This window comes from Terrapene carolina, unplaced genomic scaffold, assembly GCF_002925995.2.
Source record: "Terrapene carolina triunguis isolate 2854851 unplaced genomic scaffold, T_m_triunguis-2.0 Scaffold69, whole genome shotgun sequence".
Classification (NCBI taxonomy): domain Eukaryota; kingdom Metazoa; phylum Chordata; order Testudines; family Emydidae; genus Terrapene; species Terrapene triunguis.
Genome location: NW_020664420.1, coordinates 61558482 through 61577020, shown reverse-complemented (window position 1 = coordinate 61577020; position 18539 = coordinate 61558482). Strand labels below are relative to the sequence as shown.

General features: G+C 44.7%; 1 protein-coding gene across 1 annotated transcript in view; it reads right to left on the bottom strand.

The window, feature by feature from the left end:
• CAMK4 (calcium/calmodulin dependent protein kinase IV) overlaps positions 1-18023 on the bottom strand; it is a 303883-nt gene extending 285860 nt beyond the window's left edge. Inside the window, exon 1 of the mRNA XM_024219761.2 lies at positions 17760-18023. Coding sequence (XP_024075529.1) covers positions 17760-17890 — 131 coding nt within the window. The 5' untranslated portion in view covers positions 17891-18023. The remainder of the gene's footprint in view (positions 1-17759) is intronic.
• Between the last annotated feature and the right edge of the window lie 516 nt (positions 18024-18539).

Below are 18539 nucleotides of genomic sequence, written 5' to 3'. Positions count from 1 at the left end.
CCAACTATTAATATTAATGCCCACAGTTCAGTGCAAGCACAGAATTGCACCTTAAAAAAAACAAAAAAAACCACAACACCACACACAAACAAAAATTAAAAAACAGAGATTGAGTTGAGGTCTGGATGAAAAATCTGTCCTTCAGTCCTTCCTGACGGTTGCTTTACACTATGCCCACCTACAAGACACATCATTATAGCAGAGGATTCATGACCTCAAAAGGGCCTGCCTCCACAGATGCTAGGAGCAGAGAAAGACAATGTCATGGATGTGGTATGCTTCACCTTCTGCATTGGCAGTAGATTTGTGCATGAAGAGATCAGAGAGGTATAATCCAGCCCTTAAGCTTCCTGTACCTTAATTTGCTCATCTGTAAATCAGGGACAATGGTGTTCAGAGACCAAATTAATCAGAACCTATAAAAAGCAGATTGAGATCTATAAACACAAAGAGGAGACCAAGATTTTTCAGATAAAGGACTAGGAATTTGGACTCAGGGGCTTTAATCCAGCAGTTGTGCACAGAACTCACATAGAATGTTGGCTTCCAATCCTCCCTTGGAGTTCATAAAAATTCCAGACATTACACAGCTTCCTAACTTGGCCCTTCACCAGTACTGGAGAAAAAGTCTAAACAACTAAAAGATCTGCAATTTGAATTGTGTGCAGGTGAACTGTCTACAGGCTTATTTAGGACCTGCACTCCAGTAATTTCCCACCTTTGTGAGGAGTCACAGCAAATTATGTTTTTAAACCCCATTTCAATATAATCAGTCCAGCTGGCTGAAAAATGCTGAATGTTTTTCAGAAATACTGTCCAGAATCTCTATTTTTAAAAACATTTCAACTAGCCTTTAAGTAGGTTAGGAAAAAGTCACCCCCAATGAACTTAGAGTTTCACATCATTTTCAGAAGTACAAAAAAATGTTTACCATTTCTAATAGTCAGCTAATAAACCAATTCTCCCCTCTCTTTACCCCGTGTGTTTTGATAGCAGAAGGGCCTCTCTCTAACTGTGATTTCATGTGCAAGCCCAGGACCAGAGCCCTGTGTTTTTGGCAAATACCGACCCCCTTCAGGCCTTTGTGACAAGCAATCGTATTTTATTAGTTATCTATCAGGCAGCTTGGCACTCTTTTCTGCATAGCCTTATATTAAACGTGTTATGCATTTCAAGTCCTGCAATCAGTTCCATGACCAAATTTAGCACCATACTTATCTTCTGATGATCAATAAGTCTTTCAAATAGACATCTGATTTCTTGTTCAAGAATGTTAAATTCCCCCCCAAAAAAATCCTATTTAACCCAAACTTTCCAAAAACTAACACTATTCATGAGTTGAGACTATAGATAGATAGATAGAGATATATAAAAATATATAAACGAGAGCGCATGCGCATGAATGTACAACTTATCTGTGCTAAAATACCCTATTTTATTATCCTGCACTCCCCCTCTACCTCCTGAGGTCTCCTCCACCTGTTCGATCTTACCTTTCAGGTTGTAAACTGTTTGGAGCAGGGACTGTCATGTCTGATATGTAGGTGCCATTGCAATGTAAACATTAAATAATAAAGTATTCTGCCCATGAAAAAAGCTAGACAACCTAATTATCTAGTTATGAAGGACAGAATATTTTACAAGCACTTTTAAAATAATCCATTTAAGAATTATCATTGCCTTATAGTCTGTTCATCCAGTGCAAAATGCCTGTTGATTGTCAATGGCAGTTGCTCATGTGGATTATGGGCAGTACATAACCTAAACTGTCAAACAAAATACTGGAAGAGCTGCTCAGACAACTCCCTTATTTGCATTTAGAATTCATATAAAAAGTCTGATTATACAGCTCTGTGATCTGTGCCTATCATTTCTCTCTGCTATCCCTTGCAGAGGAAGTTCAAAGGGGACATTTACATTGTTTGCAATGCTCTGATTGGTCCCTCAGAGGTTACAATTCTTTCATTCTTCTAAAAACCAGAAAGTGAGTTAAAGCGAAAAACTTTGTGGACTTCAGAAAGCTAGTCTCAGAAAGATATTAATTTATTTATAGTAGAATAAAAAGCTAATAGACCTCTACAATAATGAATAGATGTATGGCAATAACCATAACACACTTGTCGATACGCTTTAGAGCAAACAAATGTTTATACATGTTCATGTTGTTTTCATAAATTTAATTCTAAAATCATTAGATGAATGTGCCTTCCCATTTTAAAAGTAATGGTATACCAAAACACAAATGTGTGGATATATAATCAAATGTATTTACACCTCTACCCCGATATAACGTGACCTGATATAACACGAATTCAGATATAACGCGGTAAAGCAGTGCTCCGGGTGGGCGGGACTGCGCACTCTGGTGGATCAAAGCAAGTTCGATATAATGCGGTTTCACCTATAACGTGGTAAGATTTTTTGGCTCCCGAGGACAGTGTTATATCAGGGTAGAGGTGTAATTGGAACCTAGAGCATTTGATAAATGTTGTTTTGGACTTAAAACAACAACAAGTTTCCATGTTCTATTTCCAACAGTGTTCTTATTCTTTTAATGTGCTGACCGTTCTTAAAATAGGCGAATACCTTTTATAAATAGGTCAAAACCTGCTTTTCCTGATTACAAAAATCTTAATTTGATACTAAAAGGGAAATTACATTAGGTTTGGACTTTGTAGACCTCAAAAACTCAGTTCCAATAATTAAAAAACAAGAACATCCACAAACCACAAGTTCTCTGCACTGTCCAAGACACGCCAGGATAATTCTCGATTATCCCACTCCTCCAAGAGGTAACCTAGGTAAGTTCTACCTTGTTTACCTTGCCCTGGAACATTCTTCCAGCTGGTGGGCCAGCTTGGACAGAATTCTGTACTGTAATGTACTATGTAATAATCCATCCTACAGCCTCATTACAGGAGATATGGGCCTAATTAGAAAACCAATCTCTCACTTCCTGGCACAGAAAGACCTGGGAACTTTCTATGGGTAGTGACTCTCCCTCTTGAGCTGGAGAAGGGAGAAGCACCTTTTTCTCGCCATTCTTGAACAAACTTCTCAAGGCTGAAAAGTGGCGCTGATTGGCTCAGGAAAGAGCTTCATCCAGCTCTCCTTCATCAAAAGGAACAGTCACCCAGAAAAGGCCTTTGGTGGCAATGAAGGAGAAATAAGAGAGGGCAAAATGGAGAGACCACAAAAGACAACACTCCCTGCATCACCCAAAAAGTTTCCATATTCTATATACCATGTGCTTCTCTATAATCAGAGAATTTCATAGACTCCTGGGGTCTGATTCCAGACAGTATTTTAAAAAGAAAAAGATTATGGAACAGAGCTATTAGTTTATAAGCAACAACAATTAAATGAACAAGCATTTCCTGGGAATTAATGACTGGCTGGGGAAGTTGATGGCACAAGGCAAAGCTGAGGATCATTAACCTTTGGCCAGTCAATAATCCCCTGGAAATGCTGTTTGCCAAGCTTGTCATTTCTATGTTTTGTAAGTATATAACATCTGGCACACCACGAACCAGAGACAGGACCACTACTCAAGGGAGGGGATGGGCAAAGTCTGCTATCTTACTCCAGTTGAGTATTCCTTACTCCAAGAGTAGCCTCCGTGAAATCAATGGTGCTTCTCAGAAAGTGAGGGACTACTTAACATGAACAAAGGTGCCAGAATTAGGCCCTTAATAAAGTGAATAGTTATAACTTTAAATCTGTAGCAACTGTGCAAAATTACATGGTTTAAATTCTGCTACATTGTGATGGCACAACACAGGTAGATACAATGAAGTATATTTTCTTCTCAGTGTATGTTCTTAACTCCTAATGCCGACAGGTGTTGTACATGCACAGCTTAAAATATACTCATATCTTTGCATCTTTTTTCAACGGAAAGGTTAGTGTGAGAAACTCTCTCTTTACAAGGCTACATTAGTGACTGGTATCCAGCTGGATACCAATGAGAGATGGTTCACCATAAGAGAAGCAGAATAGTCCAATGGATAGTACACCAGGCTGGGAGAGGCGGCGGCCTACTTTGTACTTCCAGATTTGGCCCTTAGATTACCATGGCCAAGTCACTTAACTTCTCCACACCGTTTCCCAACTCATCTGTTGGGGACCATTATCCTCCTCTACCAAGCATTTTGAGATCTACAGATGACAAGTGCTATAGAAGTGCTGATTATTATTATTTCACAAGGGCCACCACTTATAGTGGGAGGTGGGTTTGTTTTTTTTAAATATGATCATTTTCTATGCCAACAAGCAGCAGGCATTAAGACATCTATTACTGGTAGCCATCTACCTATACTACCTCGTGCAGTCACCTCCAGCCCTGGTTATGCACACATCACAGACCTAGTCACAGCCACGGAGATAACTGGATGGGTCTGTACATCTCTTTTGTACCATACAGAGCTCCATCAAACCTAGGGCAAGCACTAGCCCATCTAAACAATAATTTAAGGTTGTTATAATAAAGTCACATTTGGGGAAAAATTTCTAGCAACACTTGAAATACATGTATTCATTTCTCATACAGGTTTTCTGCAATTAGTTAAAGAAACAGCTTTGTTAGTTCTGGACTGCAGATTATAGTGCTTTTGCAGAATTGCTCATAGCTTCAAAAACATCTCTCTCACATCCTAAAGTAACTGATACAACTCTATTATTTTCAACTTCTGAAGCCCAGACACATCTGCAGTATTTCTAAGAATTTTTACCCCAAGGATAAGTATTAATTTTTCATGTGAGAAAAACAAGTTTTCTAGATAATTTTTTTAAAACCAAAAAGCCACCACAAAGATGGATAGCTGTTGGAACAAGTAATGTCATAGAAATAATAAATATAAACTGTTCTCTGGAGAATAACATTCTCCATTTTAACAGTCCTTCCATAAACACAAACAAGCTGTGAAAATTATACAGAAAGATCCACCTACAGCAACCATTTCAAACCACCTCCAGCACTTATTATACAGAAGAAATTGAAAGGTTCACTTGGTTCACAGCACAAGACATTCTGCACATTAACTAATAAATGTTCAGTATGCAGATACAATGTAATACTCTGGAAACACAGTATATTCTGTCACTGCCCACTCAGAAATCCAAATTCTTGATTTAAGAGCATTTAAATGCCCTCTCACCTCCCCCCCCCCCCCATATATCCCATCTAGTTTACAAGTATAACTATATATAGGGCAAATGACAGACATCTTGCACACAAAATAAAAATATTGTTCAGGATGTACGGATTACTTTTCTAAAATATGCATGGTAATAGAACTGGACCTGGTAACCTCTAAAAACCAAATGCATTTGTGTTTATTCCCCATGTAGCACATCTTTCAATGCATCTGTAATTGAAAATAAGTATCTGCATATCCCAATCAGTAGTCTATTTTGTTTGGTATGAAAAACTTTGCTCACATTACAGTGTAAACAAATTATATTTTATAAGATGAATTTAGGGCTCATGAAAGGTACCATTGACTGCACTGAAAACTGAATTCCTCTCTTTTTCCCACAGAGCATGCAGGAGCAGCTTCTGCACACTGCCCCACTGATGAGCTTTAGGCCATTCCTGGAGGAACATGGCAGGCTCAGCAGAGAAAACAAACATTGAAGTAGCCAACAAAGTTAACAGCTGTTGTGTGGACACCTTTGTCCACTGGGAATTATTGTAGACTGAATTAGCAAATTCATTTCACATAGACTATGTTCTAACCATGATATAATAATAATACTTCAGTCATAGTACTATCAGGATCAGACTCAAATAAGCAGTAGTGCAAAAAACTACATTTTCAGCTACCCATTTCTTCAGCCATCTCATGATTTAGGTTTCGATTCTGCAATCCCTGTTCTGGCAAGACTCCCAGTGAAGCTAGGGAGAGTCTTGCCTGAATAAGGTATGGATGACATATTAGATTAATTCCTGGCCACATTGAAGTCAACAGGAGTTTTGCCACTGACTTCAGGAAGACCACGATTTCGCCTATGGTCTTGAAGCATTAGCAAGCAAATTTGATGATTAAGGCCTGGTCTACACTACGAGTTTAGGTCGACTTTAGCCGCGTTAAATCGAATTAAGCCTGGACACGTTCACACGACGAAGGCCTTTCTTTTGACTTAAAGGGCCCTTTAAACCGGTTTCTTAACACCACCTCCGACGAGGGGATTAGTGATAAAATCGGCCTTAGGGGGTCGGAATTGGGTGTGTGTGGACGGAATTCAACGTTATTGGCCTCCGGGAGCTATCCCACAGTGCTTCATTGTGACGCTCTGGACAGCACTCTCAACTCAGATGCACTGGCCAGGTAGACAGGAAAAGCCCCGCGAACGTTTGAATTTCATTTCCTGAGCGTGGAGAGCACAGGTTGCTCATCAGCACAGGTAGCCGTGATGGAGTCCCAGGATCGCAAAAGAGCTCCAGCATGGACAGAACGGGAGGTTCGGGATCTGCTCGCCATATGGGGAGATGAATCAGTGCTGGCCGAACTCCGAAGCAGTAAACGAAATGGCAAAATATTAGAAAAGGTCTCCAGGGCCATGAAGGACAGAGGCCATAACAGGGACGCACAGCAGTGCCACGTGAAAATTAAGGAGCTAAGGCAAGCCTACCACAAATCCAGAGAGGCAAACGGAAGGTCCGGGGCTGAGCCGCAAACATGCCGCTACTACGCAGAGCTGCATGCCATTCTAGGGGGTGCAGCCACCACTACCCCAACCGTGTGCTATGAGTCCCTCACTGGAGAAACACACAGGGAAGCGGGTTCTGGGGACGAGGAAGATGAGCCTGAAGATAATGTAAATAGCTCACAGCAGCAAGGAAGCGGAGAAACCAGTTTCCCCAACAGCCAGGATATGTTTATCACCCTGGACCTGGAACCAGTAACCCCCGAACTCACCCAAGACCCTGTGGGCACACAGGGGACCTTTGGTGAGTGTACCTTAGTAAATATTACACATGGTTTAAAAGCAAGCGTGTTTAATGATTAATGATTAATTTGTCCTGGCAATCGCGGCCAGTACAGCTACTGGAAAAGTCTGTTAACGTGTATGGGGATGGAGCGGAAATCCTCCAGGGACATCTCCAGAAAGCTCTCCTTCATGTACTCCCAAAGCCTTTGCAAAAGGTTTCTGGGGAGGGCTGCCTTATCCCGTCCGCCATGGTAGGACACTTTACCATGCCAGGCCAGTAGCACGTAGTCTGGAATCATTGCATAACAAAGCATGGCAGCGTATGGTCCCGGTGTTTGCTGGCATGCAGACAACATCCATTCCTTATCTCTCTTTGTTATCCTCAGGAGAGTGATATCATTCACGGTCACCTGGTTAAAATGGGGCAATTTTATTAAGGGGACATTCAGAGGTGCCCCTTCCTGCTCTGCTGAACAGAAATATTCCCCGCTGTTAGCCACGCGGTGGGGGGAGGGTAAAGTGATCATCCCAGAGAATAGGGTGTGTGGGGGAGGGTTATTAGTTGGGTTTCTGCTGCGCGTTAACCCTGAAACCGCAGCCCCTCCTTTTACATTGCAAACCCATTTTAAATGGCCAACCCAACGGGTGCTTGGTATGGTTAATGATAGCAGTACTCTTTGAAACCATCCCCACATGTTAAGAAGGTTAAAAAAGCCAAAAGACTGTGTCTTACCATGGCTGCCTGCAAGCTTAAATCTGTGACCTGGCACTGCGTGAGTGATCTCTCACACCAAACAGGCAGGCCCTCAATATAAGAGGAAAAATGCGACCTTGTAACGAAAGCACATCTGCTGTGTAGTGTGAACAGCAAAATGTAACGTGAAAGAGTGTACACATTGTTCTCTAAAATGTATCTTTTTTAACCACCTCTCCCTTCTCATCCACCAGCTGCAAATCATTCTCCTTCACAGAGGCTCGTGAATATTCGAAAAAGGAAGCGAAGGACGCGTGATGAAATGTTTACAGAACTTCAGACTGCCTCCCACGCTGACAGAGCCCAGCAGAATGCGTGGAGGCAGTCAATGACTGATTACCGAAAAGCCCAATATGAGCGAGAGGAGAGGTGGCGGGCTGAATCGCGGGCTGAAGAGGAGAGGTGGCGGGCTGAATCGCGGGAGGAACAGAGGAAGATGCGGGCAGAAGATGAGAGGTGGCGTCAGCTTGCACACAGAAAGCAAGAGTCCATGCTCCGGCTGCTGGAGCATCAAACTGATATGCTCCAGCGTATGGTTGAGCTGCAGGAAAGGCAGCAGGAGCACAGACCGCCACTACAGCCCCTGTGTAACCAACAGCCCTCCTCCCCAAGTCCCATTGCCTCCTCACCCAGACGCCCAAGAACACGGTGGGGGGACCTCCGGCCACACAGTCACTCCAGCCCAGATGATTTCCCGAGCAATAAGTGTTAAAGTTTTAAAGTTTTAAACTGCAGTGTGTCCTTTTCCTTCCCTCCTCCCCCACCCATCCCGGGCTACCTTTCCAATTATCCCACTAGTTGTGTGATGAAGTAATAAAGAATGCATGAATGTGAAGTAACAATGACTTTATTGCCTCTGCAAGTGGTGCTTGATGGGGGGAGGGTAGTAGGGGAGGGTGGGGTTGTTGGTTTACAGGGAAGTAGAGTTAACCGGGTGGGTGGGGGGGCGGAGATTTCATCAAGGAGAAACAAACAGAAGTTTCAAACCGTAGCCTGGCCAGTCACAAAACTGGTTTTCAAAGCTTCTCTGATGCGCACCGCGCCATGCTGTGCTCCTCTAACCGCCCTGGTGTCTGGCTGCGCGTAATCAGCGGCCAGGCGATTTGCCTCTACCTCCCACCCAGCCATAAATGTCTCCCCCTTACTCTCACAGAGATTGTGGAGCGCACAGCAAGCAGCAATAACAATGGGGATATTCTTTTCGCTAAGGTCTGAGCGAGTCAGTAAGCTGCGCCAGCGTGCTTTTAAACGCCCAAATGCACATTCCACCACCATTCGGCACTTGCTCAGCCTGTAGTTGAACAGGTCCTGACTCCTGTCCAGGCTGCCTGTGTACGGCTTCATGAGCCATGGCATTAAGGGGTAGGCTGGGTCCCCAAGGATCACGATAGGCATTTCAACATCCCCAACGGTTATTTTCTGGTCCGGGAAGAAAGTCCCTTCCTCCAGCTTTCTAAACAGAGCAGAGTCCCTGAAGACGCGAGCATCATGTACCCTTCCCAGCCAGCCCACGTTGATGTTGGTGAAACGTCCCTTGTGATCCACCAGGGCTTGCAGCAGCATTGAAAAGTACCCCTTGCGGTTTATGTACTCGGTGGCTTGGTGCTCCGGTGCCAAGATAGGGATATGGGTTCCGTCTATCGCCCCACCACAGTTTGGGAATCCCATTGCAGCAAAGCCATCCACTATGGTCTGCACGTTTCCCAGAGTCACTACCCTTGATATCACCAGGTCTCTCATTGCCCTGGCAACTTGGATCACAGCAGCCCCCACAGTAGATTTGCCCACTCCAAATTGATTCCCGACTGACCGGTAGCTGTCTGGCGTTGCAAGCTTCCACAGGGCTATCGCCACTCGCTTCTCAACTGTGAGGGCTGCTCTCATCCTGGTATTCTGGCGCTTCAGGGCAGGGGAAAGCAAGTCACAAAGTTCCATGAAAGTGCCCTTACGCATGCGAAAGTTTCGCAGCCACTGGGAATCGTCCCACACCTGCAGCACGATGCGGTCCCACCAGTCTGTGCTTGTTTCCCAGGCCCAGAATCGGCGTTCCACGGCATCAACCTGCCCCAGGAACACCATGATTTCCACATTGCTGGGGCCTCTGCCTTGTGAGAGGTCTAGGTCCATGTCCATTTCCTCCTCACTCTCGTCGCCGCGCTCTAATCGCCACCTCCTCGGCTGGTTCCGGTTTTGCTTTGGCATGTCCTGGCTCTGCATATACTCCAGGACAATGCGTGTGGTGCTCATAATTGCTGCGGTGATCTGAGCGGACTCCATGATCCCAGTGCTAGCTATGGCGTCTGTTCTGAAAAAAGGCGCGAAAGTAGTATCTGACGGACCAGGGGAAGAAGGGAGGGAGGGAGGGAGGGGCGAGTGACGACATGGCGTACAGGGAATTAAAATCAAGAAAGGTGGCTTTGCATCAGGGAGAAACACAAACAACTGTCACACAGAATGCCCCCCCCCCCCAAAGATTGAACTCAAAAGCCAGGGTTTAGCAGGAGGGAGGGGGGAAGCAAATGAATACAGAATAAATCTATTTTTTACATCTTAAGACGACGGTGCAGCATGACTGATAGCCCTCGGCATTTTCTGGGTGCTTGGCAGCAAATACTGGGCGCTTGGCAGTAAGCCTTCAGGTCTATTGCACCATCTGATACCCACTGCAGTATGACAACGATGGATACCAGTCGTAATATACTATTTACTGCCCAAAAGGCAAGGGGTTGCTGCTGTGTAGCAATCTAGCCCCACGTCTGCCAGCACCCAGATCGCCCTCGGCCTCTTCTGGGTGCTTAGCAGACAATACTGGGCACTTGGCAGAAAATAGCATACTACGACTCAGCTAACGTGCGATGAGCCAACAGGGCGCATGGCAGAAAATGGCATACTACGACTGATAACCATCGTTGTCTGCCCAGGTGCCCATGATCGACAGCCACTGCAGTACGATGATGATGGATACCAATCGTAATATACCATCTTCTACCAAAAGGCAAGGGGCTGGTGCAATGCAGCCCTACGGCTGCCAGCCCCACAGCTGCCCGCACCCAGATCGCCGATGAAGGCTACCAGTCATGCTGCACCGTCTACCGCCAAAAGGCAGTTAGCTGCTGCTGCTGTGTAGCAATGCAGTCCCAACTCTGCCGGCACCTAGATGACATATGGTGACGGTGAGCTGAGCTGAGCGGGCTCCATGCTTGCCGTGGTATGTTGTCTGCACAGGTAACCCAGGTAAAAAGGCGCGAATCTATTGTCTGCCGTTGCTGTGACGTAGGGGGAGGGACCTGACGACATGTACCCAGAACCCCCCGCGGCACTGTTTTGCATCATCCGGGCATTGGGATCTCAACCCATAATTCCAATGGGCGGCGGAGACTGCGGGAACTGTGGGATAGCTACCCATAGTGCAATGCGCCGGAAGTCGACGCTAGCCTCGTTACTGTGGACGTGGTCCGCCGACGTTATGCACTTAGAGCATTTTATGTGGGGACACACACAATCGGCTGTATACAACCGATTTCTATAAAACCGGCTTCTATTAATTCGATCTAATGTCGTAGTGTAGACCTACCCTAAGAAAAAGAGTGGACCAAATTCTGTGCTGCTTTGAGTGGGTTGTAGCCCACGAAAGCTTATGCTCTAATAAATTTGTTAGTCTCTAAGGTGCCACAAGTACTCCCGTTCTTTTTGCGGATACAGACTAACACGGCTGCTACTCTGAAACCTGTGCTGCTTTGGAAACTCATCTTCTTGCAATTCGAAGTGGACAGACACATCTTTGTACTAATACTGGATTAAAGCTCAAAAGCATGAATGAATTAGGCCATTTCTGACCTTAATTACACATCCCTGCCACCCCATTGAAGTTAAAGTCTAAGTGGGCTCCACAAAGTAACTGAGCATGGAATCTGACTTGTGACATTTGGACTTGGATGCTCAATACTAAAATATTGTCTTATTTGAAAGTGAATTAGGAAGATGCAAGTCTTTGTACCACCAACACTTTTCTGAACATACAGGTAGTGAGAGATTTAAACAGGGTTGAAAAAGTTAATAAAGGAGGTTACTTGAGACACCAGCTTGGGAACTTCCAAACTTTCTTACTGTATCTAATTGCCAATCTCTGAGGCCTTTTTGCTATGGTGACTGCATTTTTTCTGTTAATTGATATTAGGATCCAGTCCTTCATTCCTTGCACATCAGTTGGTTCTCTATTTCACTGCAGCTTCTAAGGGATCTGGCATCCCTTAACCACAGGCAGTTCTACTAAGAAAGTAAATTATTTTTAAATTTCTCTTCTTTTATGGCATTACAGTACAAGTTTGCTCTGAATTAACCTTTAATTCAATTAGTGGAAAGTATAAGGTTCCTACATGAATGGCATATTATTTATCCTGTCTTTACTTAAAGTTATTTCTATAACAATGAGAAATAAATACAACATTTGTGAGCAGAGAGCCAGATCCCAAAAATACTACCAGGACAGTGCTTTCTACCGCAACTTCAATACAACTACTCAGAGCAAGCGTCATATTAATTTGTAGTTGCAGGACCAGGCCTTAGAGAGGCAGAAGAGAATAATCTTTTAAAGTACTTGATCAGGCTGCTTTGATAAGTATTCAATTATTTATACATGACATAACTCAGGGTAGAACTTTGTTAATTAGAGACTGATGGGACAGAATAGCCTAACTCCAAAGCTACTGCATTGTCAGAGCTCATTGTTACAGACTCTGGTTCAACATTTGCAGTCTCCAAAAATATATGCATTGGGGGGGGGGGGGAGTTATCTGGCAAAAAATAACTCAACAATGAGTCAGTATAAAACAATGAATTAATACATTCAATACTAGAATCAAGACCACAGAGTCCTTTTAATACAAAGATCAAATTATGGTCTAAATAATTTGAAGGTCTAAATTGTGAAGCCAACTTGAAAATATTAAAATCTCAGTTATTAACTCTATAAGGGCCAAAATCCTGCTCACCTTATTCATGAAACCTTAATGGGACTACATGTATTAGTAAGGCAATCAAGATTTGGCCTACCTCAAAAATCTTTTTTTTTTTTTTTTTGGTGTACTACAGAATAACACACCATTGTTGCAAGCAAAGATTGTGTCAAAAACAAAACAAAAAAAACCTGAGTGGTATACATATAGTTTAACAGCACCCAAAACAAATCGAGCTTCTCAACTGGGCACAGAAAGCACAGTCTGTACGACATGCAATTCTGTAGGTGATCTATTTATGAAGAGGAACTATAAAGCTGTTTTGTAGGTTGTCATCACATGAAGTTCTGCACAGCAGACAGCACTGGCTTAGAGTTTCAAATAAAATGTATTATTGCCTTCCACGCATATGCAAAATTAACCCATTTCTATAAAAATAATGCTGCTATAACAAGTGCTGTTACCTGACTTTAGAATTCCCTTTCAATTACTGTTATAGAACTGCTTTCATGAACAAGATTATTAACATAAGATATTAGCACAGCTCACTCAGCATCACTAAAAGATGGTGGGTTCACAGCACACTAGTACTTGAGCTCACCCTGCATTGTGTCATTAATCCTGCATTGTGTCATGGATTGAGGCGTGGATACACAAAGGGATTTAGGCGTTGCCACACCTATTTTTAGGCACCCAGGAAAAAAAATCCATAGGAACAGTGCTAAGTCTGGGCTGCAGGGAGGTGTCTTGCTCTGCGAAGATCAGGGGTAGGCAACCTATGGCACACGTGCCAAAGGCGGCACGCAAGCTGATTTTCAGTGGCACTCACTCTGCTCGGATCCTGGCCACCGGTCTGGGGGGCTCTGCATTTTAATTTAATTTTAAATTAAGCTTCTTAAACATTTTAAAAACCTTATTTACTTTACATACAACAATAGTTTAGTTATATATTATAGACTTATAGAAAGAGACCTAAAAACGTTAAAATATATTACTGGCACACGAAACTTAAATTAGTGTGAATAAATGAAGACTCAGCACACCACTTCTGAAAGGTTGCCAACCCCTGGCATAGATGATCTACAAACTGAACCCCTCTCCTGGAGTAAGACAGCTTAAGCACCTACGTAGCTTCTCGGGCAGCTTCCTCGCTCCACACAAAACAGCAGCACCAGTGCCATGTCTATTCACCTGATTGCTCTAACCCAGGGGTCGGCAACATTTGGCACACAGCTCGCCAGGATAAGCACCCTGGCGGGCCGGGCCAGTTTATTTACCTGCTGACGCGGCAGGTTCAGCCGATCGCGGCCCCCACTGGCCGCGGTTCGCCGTCCTGGGCCAATGGGGGTGGAGGGAAGCCATGGCCAGCACATCCCTCGCCCGCGCCGCTTCTCGACGCCCCCATTGGCCAGTGGGTCTGCGATCGGCCGAACCTGCCGCGTCAGCAGGTAAATAAACTGGCCCGGCCCGCCGGGATGCTTACCCTGGCAAGCCGCGTGCCAAACATTGCCGACCCCTGCTCTAACCACTGGGCTAAAAGATTTGCCAGTGATGAACCTGGATCTCCCACAATTCCCTTCTCTGCCAGAGAGGGAAAGAAAGGATTCTCAGAAGAGTGCTCTAAAAACTGCTGAGCTATGGGATATTCTGATGTGGTGCTCCCTCAATCTCTCCTGTAGAAGCTGTTGCATTGGGGATAAATAATGAAAGTGATTGGAGCAGGGGGCCAGGACCTATGGCCTCCCACCTCCCAGGTGAGTTCCCTAACCACTGGGCTCAGTTGAACAGGCATTGGGCGCATGAGCAAGAAAGAGACTCTGTAACCCGGTGGTTAGGACACCCACCTGGAAAGTTGGAGACAGAGTCCAATCCCCCTGCTTCAATCACACTTTCATTATTTATCCCCAATGGAACAGCTTCTACAGGAGAGATTGAGGGAGCCCCCACATCAGCATATCCCACAGGTAAGGGCTCTAACCACTAATCTGAGAGGTAGAAGACCCTGTTCAAATCCAGGGATTGAACCTGGGCCTCCCACATCCTAGACAAGTATTCTAACCACTGGACTAAAAGTTCTAATCTGGCTACCACCACTGTCATCCTGGCCAGATTTTGAATAGGATTTGACCTGGTAGGTAGCCTCTCAGTATACCTACTGGATCTCCTAAGAAACATGTATTCTAAAAAAATATAGGCATTGAGTGAATTTCGGCACCTACAGGATTCAGTGCGAGTTTTGTGGATCACAGTGGAGGCAAAAACCAGGATTTAGGTGTCTAAATCTGGGGTTTAGGCCCCTAAGTAGCTTTGTGGATTGGGGCCTGAGTGATCAGTGCTTTCCCAACTCCCACTGAAAATACAATGGGAACTGTGGGTGCTTAATAGCTCTCAGGATAAGGGCCTTGATGAAGATTACACTAGTGAGGCTATACTTTAAATGCGAAGTTAGCCCAAAAGGTTTCTGGTGATGGTTCATGTGCACGGAAGAGTCAGATGTCATTTTTTGACAATGAGGGAATAACTCTAGAGACCCAGCCAGAAATATTCCTTAATAGCCAAACTGTGTATGAGCTGTTGGCTCTGCCAACAATCAATACATTAGGAACATTAAACTTTTCTGTCACTTTCTGATTCAAGATACGGAGTGCATAAAATTTGCCATATCGAAATAAATGATATCAATACAATTCCAATAAAAGTGATACTGAAGGTACGTTCACAACTTAAATTGCTTTTTAAAAAATGCATTGAGTATCAAAGGAGTCATGTTACATAATTTTCTCCCTCCTCTTCAAATAATCTCTTCTTTATACTAATCTCAATTGCATAAACTCTATACCTGATAGTCTTGTGTGGGCCACACAAGACTAACATAAAAGATTTTATGTTTCTGGGATACTACAAGTGTAGTATTTTATGGTTAACACTGCTGCAAAACCTTTTCTCAGGATATTGTGAAATGCAAACTCTCAGCTGAAAGACACACTGGGCAAGATACAGAAAATATACAACTCACCAATGCTGCCACCTACAGAGTATTAACAAGTGCTATATTGTTAAAATCAAATGTGCAGAATATCATTCATCAAGCCTTTTCAGTTCAAGTTACTATCTATATGGTATGTGCAAACATCATTCCAGTATAAGTAACAAAAAGGGAGGAATAGTAGCCAAAAACTCAATAGCCAATAAGATTGGGTTTTTTTAAAAAACACGCAGCTATGTCAGTTCAAGGTTTTACTTTTCCTTTCAGTTAAAAACATTGTAATTACAAGTCCTTCTGTGAATAAACTGATGTCATCTGTGAAGTTTTTCACTTCACGATTGTTGATCTCATTTTACTTCCTACTCTGTAAAGTTTATGACAACTCATCCACCTCCATTATACATGTTCCTGTATCACATCAATTCTTTTACTTTCTACTTCTAAATGCAATATGCTCTGTTGATAATACCGATACAGAAAATTCTACACAGATATAGAAGACAAATATTAAATGATATGCTGAGTTTAGTTTAGAAATGCTTAGAACAGTTAAATGACTGGACGAAGTGTGCTGTGACAGTAGTGTGGCACGCATGAATGAACATGTACCAAACATCAATTCTCTCAGATACTGGCAATCACTTCCTAATTTGTATTGCAGTTCCTAATGAAAGAATGCAGTTCACATGTAAAGGTCCTGTTCATCGACTCATTACTTCAATGGCAGCTTTGTCTGAGTAAGGATTGTAGCAGCTTGTCCAAAATCATGCAAATGTGTCTAGTATAAAAACTCAGAACTAGACTGTCAATTTACTTACAGTATGGCCGATTCACAGAAATGCCTAACAGTCACTCTGAACAATATTAAGCCCAGATTCTGCAAACACTTACGTTGGTAACTCTACTAATGTAAGTTACTCATAAGGCTAAGCATTTATAGGATTGGGCCAATAGTGTGTTTTTCTTAAGAAATTAACTTGTATTTTCCTTTTAACATAGGACTTGCTTGACTTTCGTTCTGAACTGAATTTGTTTTCTGTGTTTGAACATGCGTGCACACCTTTAAAATGGGCAGATATGCATCCAGCACAAAAATACTAACGCCTCTTTGGACATCGTTTACAGCTTAACTTTTTCAGCTATTGAAATCAGGGTGCATTCATCACCAAGACACTGTAATTGATAGACAAGAGCAGTAAATGCGTCATCTTGAGCTTTCCTAGTACAAACGAGCCAACTCTGAAATGTGTTAAATATCGTAACCCTTAGAGTGAGCAAAAATAAGTGCTTCTCCAGGTGAAATATCTACATCTCAAAATAGTTATGGTGCCATCTCTGTCAAAGCAAAGTAGGCAAGTCACACGTGAAGGGCAATGGGCAATAGCTGTACATGCTGGTCACCATGAGAAACATGATATCTCCCGATGGTATTTGGAATACATCCCCCGCCCCACCCCCCACACCAGTACACGGAGCCTAATAGTTTAGGCTCTTCCCAGCTAATTAGTGCTAAATTGTTCACATATAGAGTTTCTCTTTGTATCAACATGTCAATTTATAATCCTGCTTGCAACTGTTTTAAGTGATTCATTCTCCCCTTCACTACAAAAAGCCACTAAAGCAAGCTGGTATTTAAGTTTAATTTCCCATGTCACTTGTCTTAAAGAGCAAAAACAAAAAAAAAGTTTAGCATCACTATAATCATCTCGATTGCCTCCTCCCCAGCCAAAAAACCCAAACTCGCCCACAAGTCTTCATCTCCCACTAGCTTTGGAAACGCGGGGATCTAGGAAATGCTGCATACCCTACATGTAGGGGAACTGCCATACAGCCAACAGCACTGGGGCACATTTCTCTCCTCTCCTCCAATTTCAGGCAGCCTCCATGGAAAGGAGACAGCATGAGGGATGGGGGGAGAAAATCTAAGTATGAACCACACTCAAAGGAAATGCAGCAGGCAGCGGATGGGGAGGGAGCCAGCCCCACCTTGCAAGAGAAAAGTCCCCGCAGCCTCTGACACCGGTTGCACCAGCCCTCCCCGATCGCGGCCACAAGCCAAAAGCCCGCTCCGCGCAGCGGAGGATGCCCGGAAATGCCCCCTTGCCCGGGGCAGCAGCAGCCTGTCCCTTACCGTCCCAGCTCCGACTCCAGCTCGAAGTAATGCGCCAGGGTGTCTTTGTTGGAGCCGTCGATCCAGTAGTCGGGCGCCCTGCCCGCGGCGGAGGAGCTGGAGGACGAGGAGGGCATGGTGACTTTCAGCATGCCGGGACTCCGGCCGGCCGGCAGCTGCTTCCCCCTCGGGGCGGGCCAGGCTGCGGAATCCGAGCGAAGGCGGCTGGGCTCGGCGCTTCCCCCGCCTTGCCCTCAGCAGCGGCCGCGGCTCCTCTCCAGCGCGCGGCGGGGAGGTGGGGACTGGCTGGCGGAGGAGCCCAGCGCTGCCAGGAAAACTTCCAGCCTCAGCAGCTGCTGCTCTGCCAGCCGCCCGGGAGAGGCAGGCGGGGACGGGGGTCCGGGGGCGGCAGCAGTAACACACACAGCGGTGGGGAGTGGGGGCTGCAGCGCCCAGGGGAACCCACAGCAAAGCCGCCCCAGCCCCCCTGCAGCGGCTCGGTCCTGGCGCGTGGAAGGTGTGAGCGGGGGCATCCAGGGGCGGGAGCAGCCTTTAGAGCCCCGCTTGCGGTTTCTTTACTTGCTGGGCTGCCGCTGCCATCGCCATCCGCTTCCCATTAAAGTGATGCTGGAGTCAGTCCCGGGATCGGCTGAGCGAGCGCAGAGCCTGCCTCTGGCATCGGGCCCCCAGCAGCCTCTCTCTGCCTGTATGTGAGCTCCAGCCAGTACACCAGGGTACCTGCCTGCCGCGCCGCCTTTCCCCGGGGCCCTAATGCGCTCTGGGTTCCTCTCCAGCCCTCAC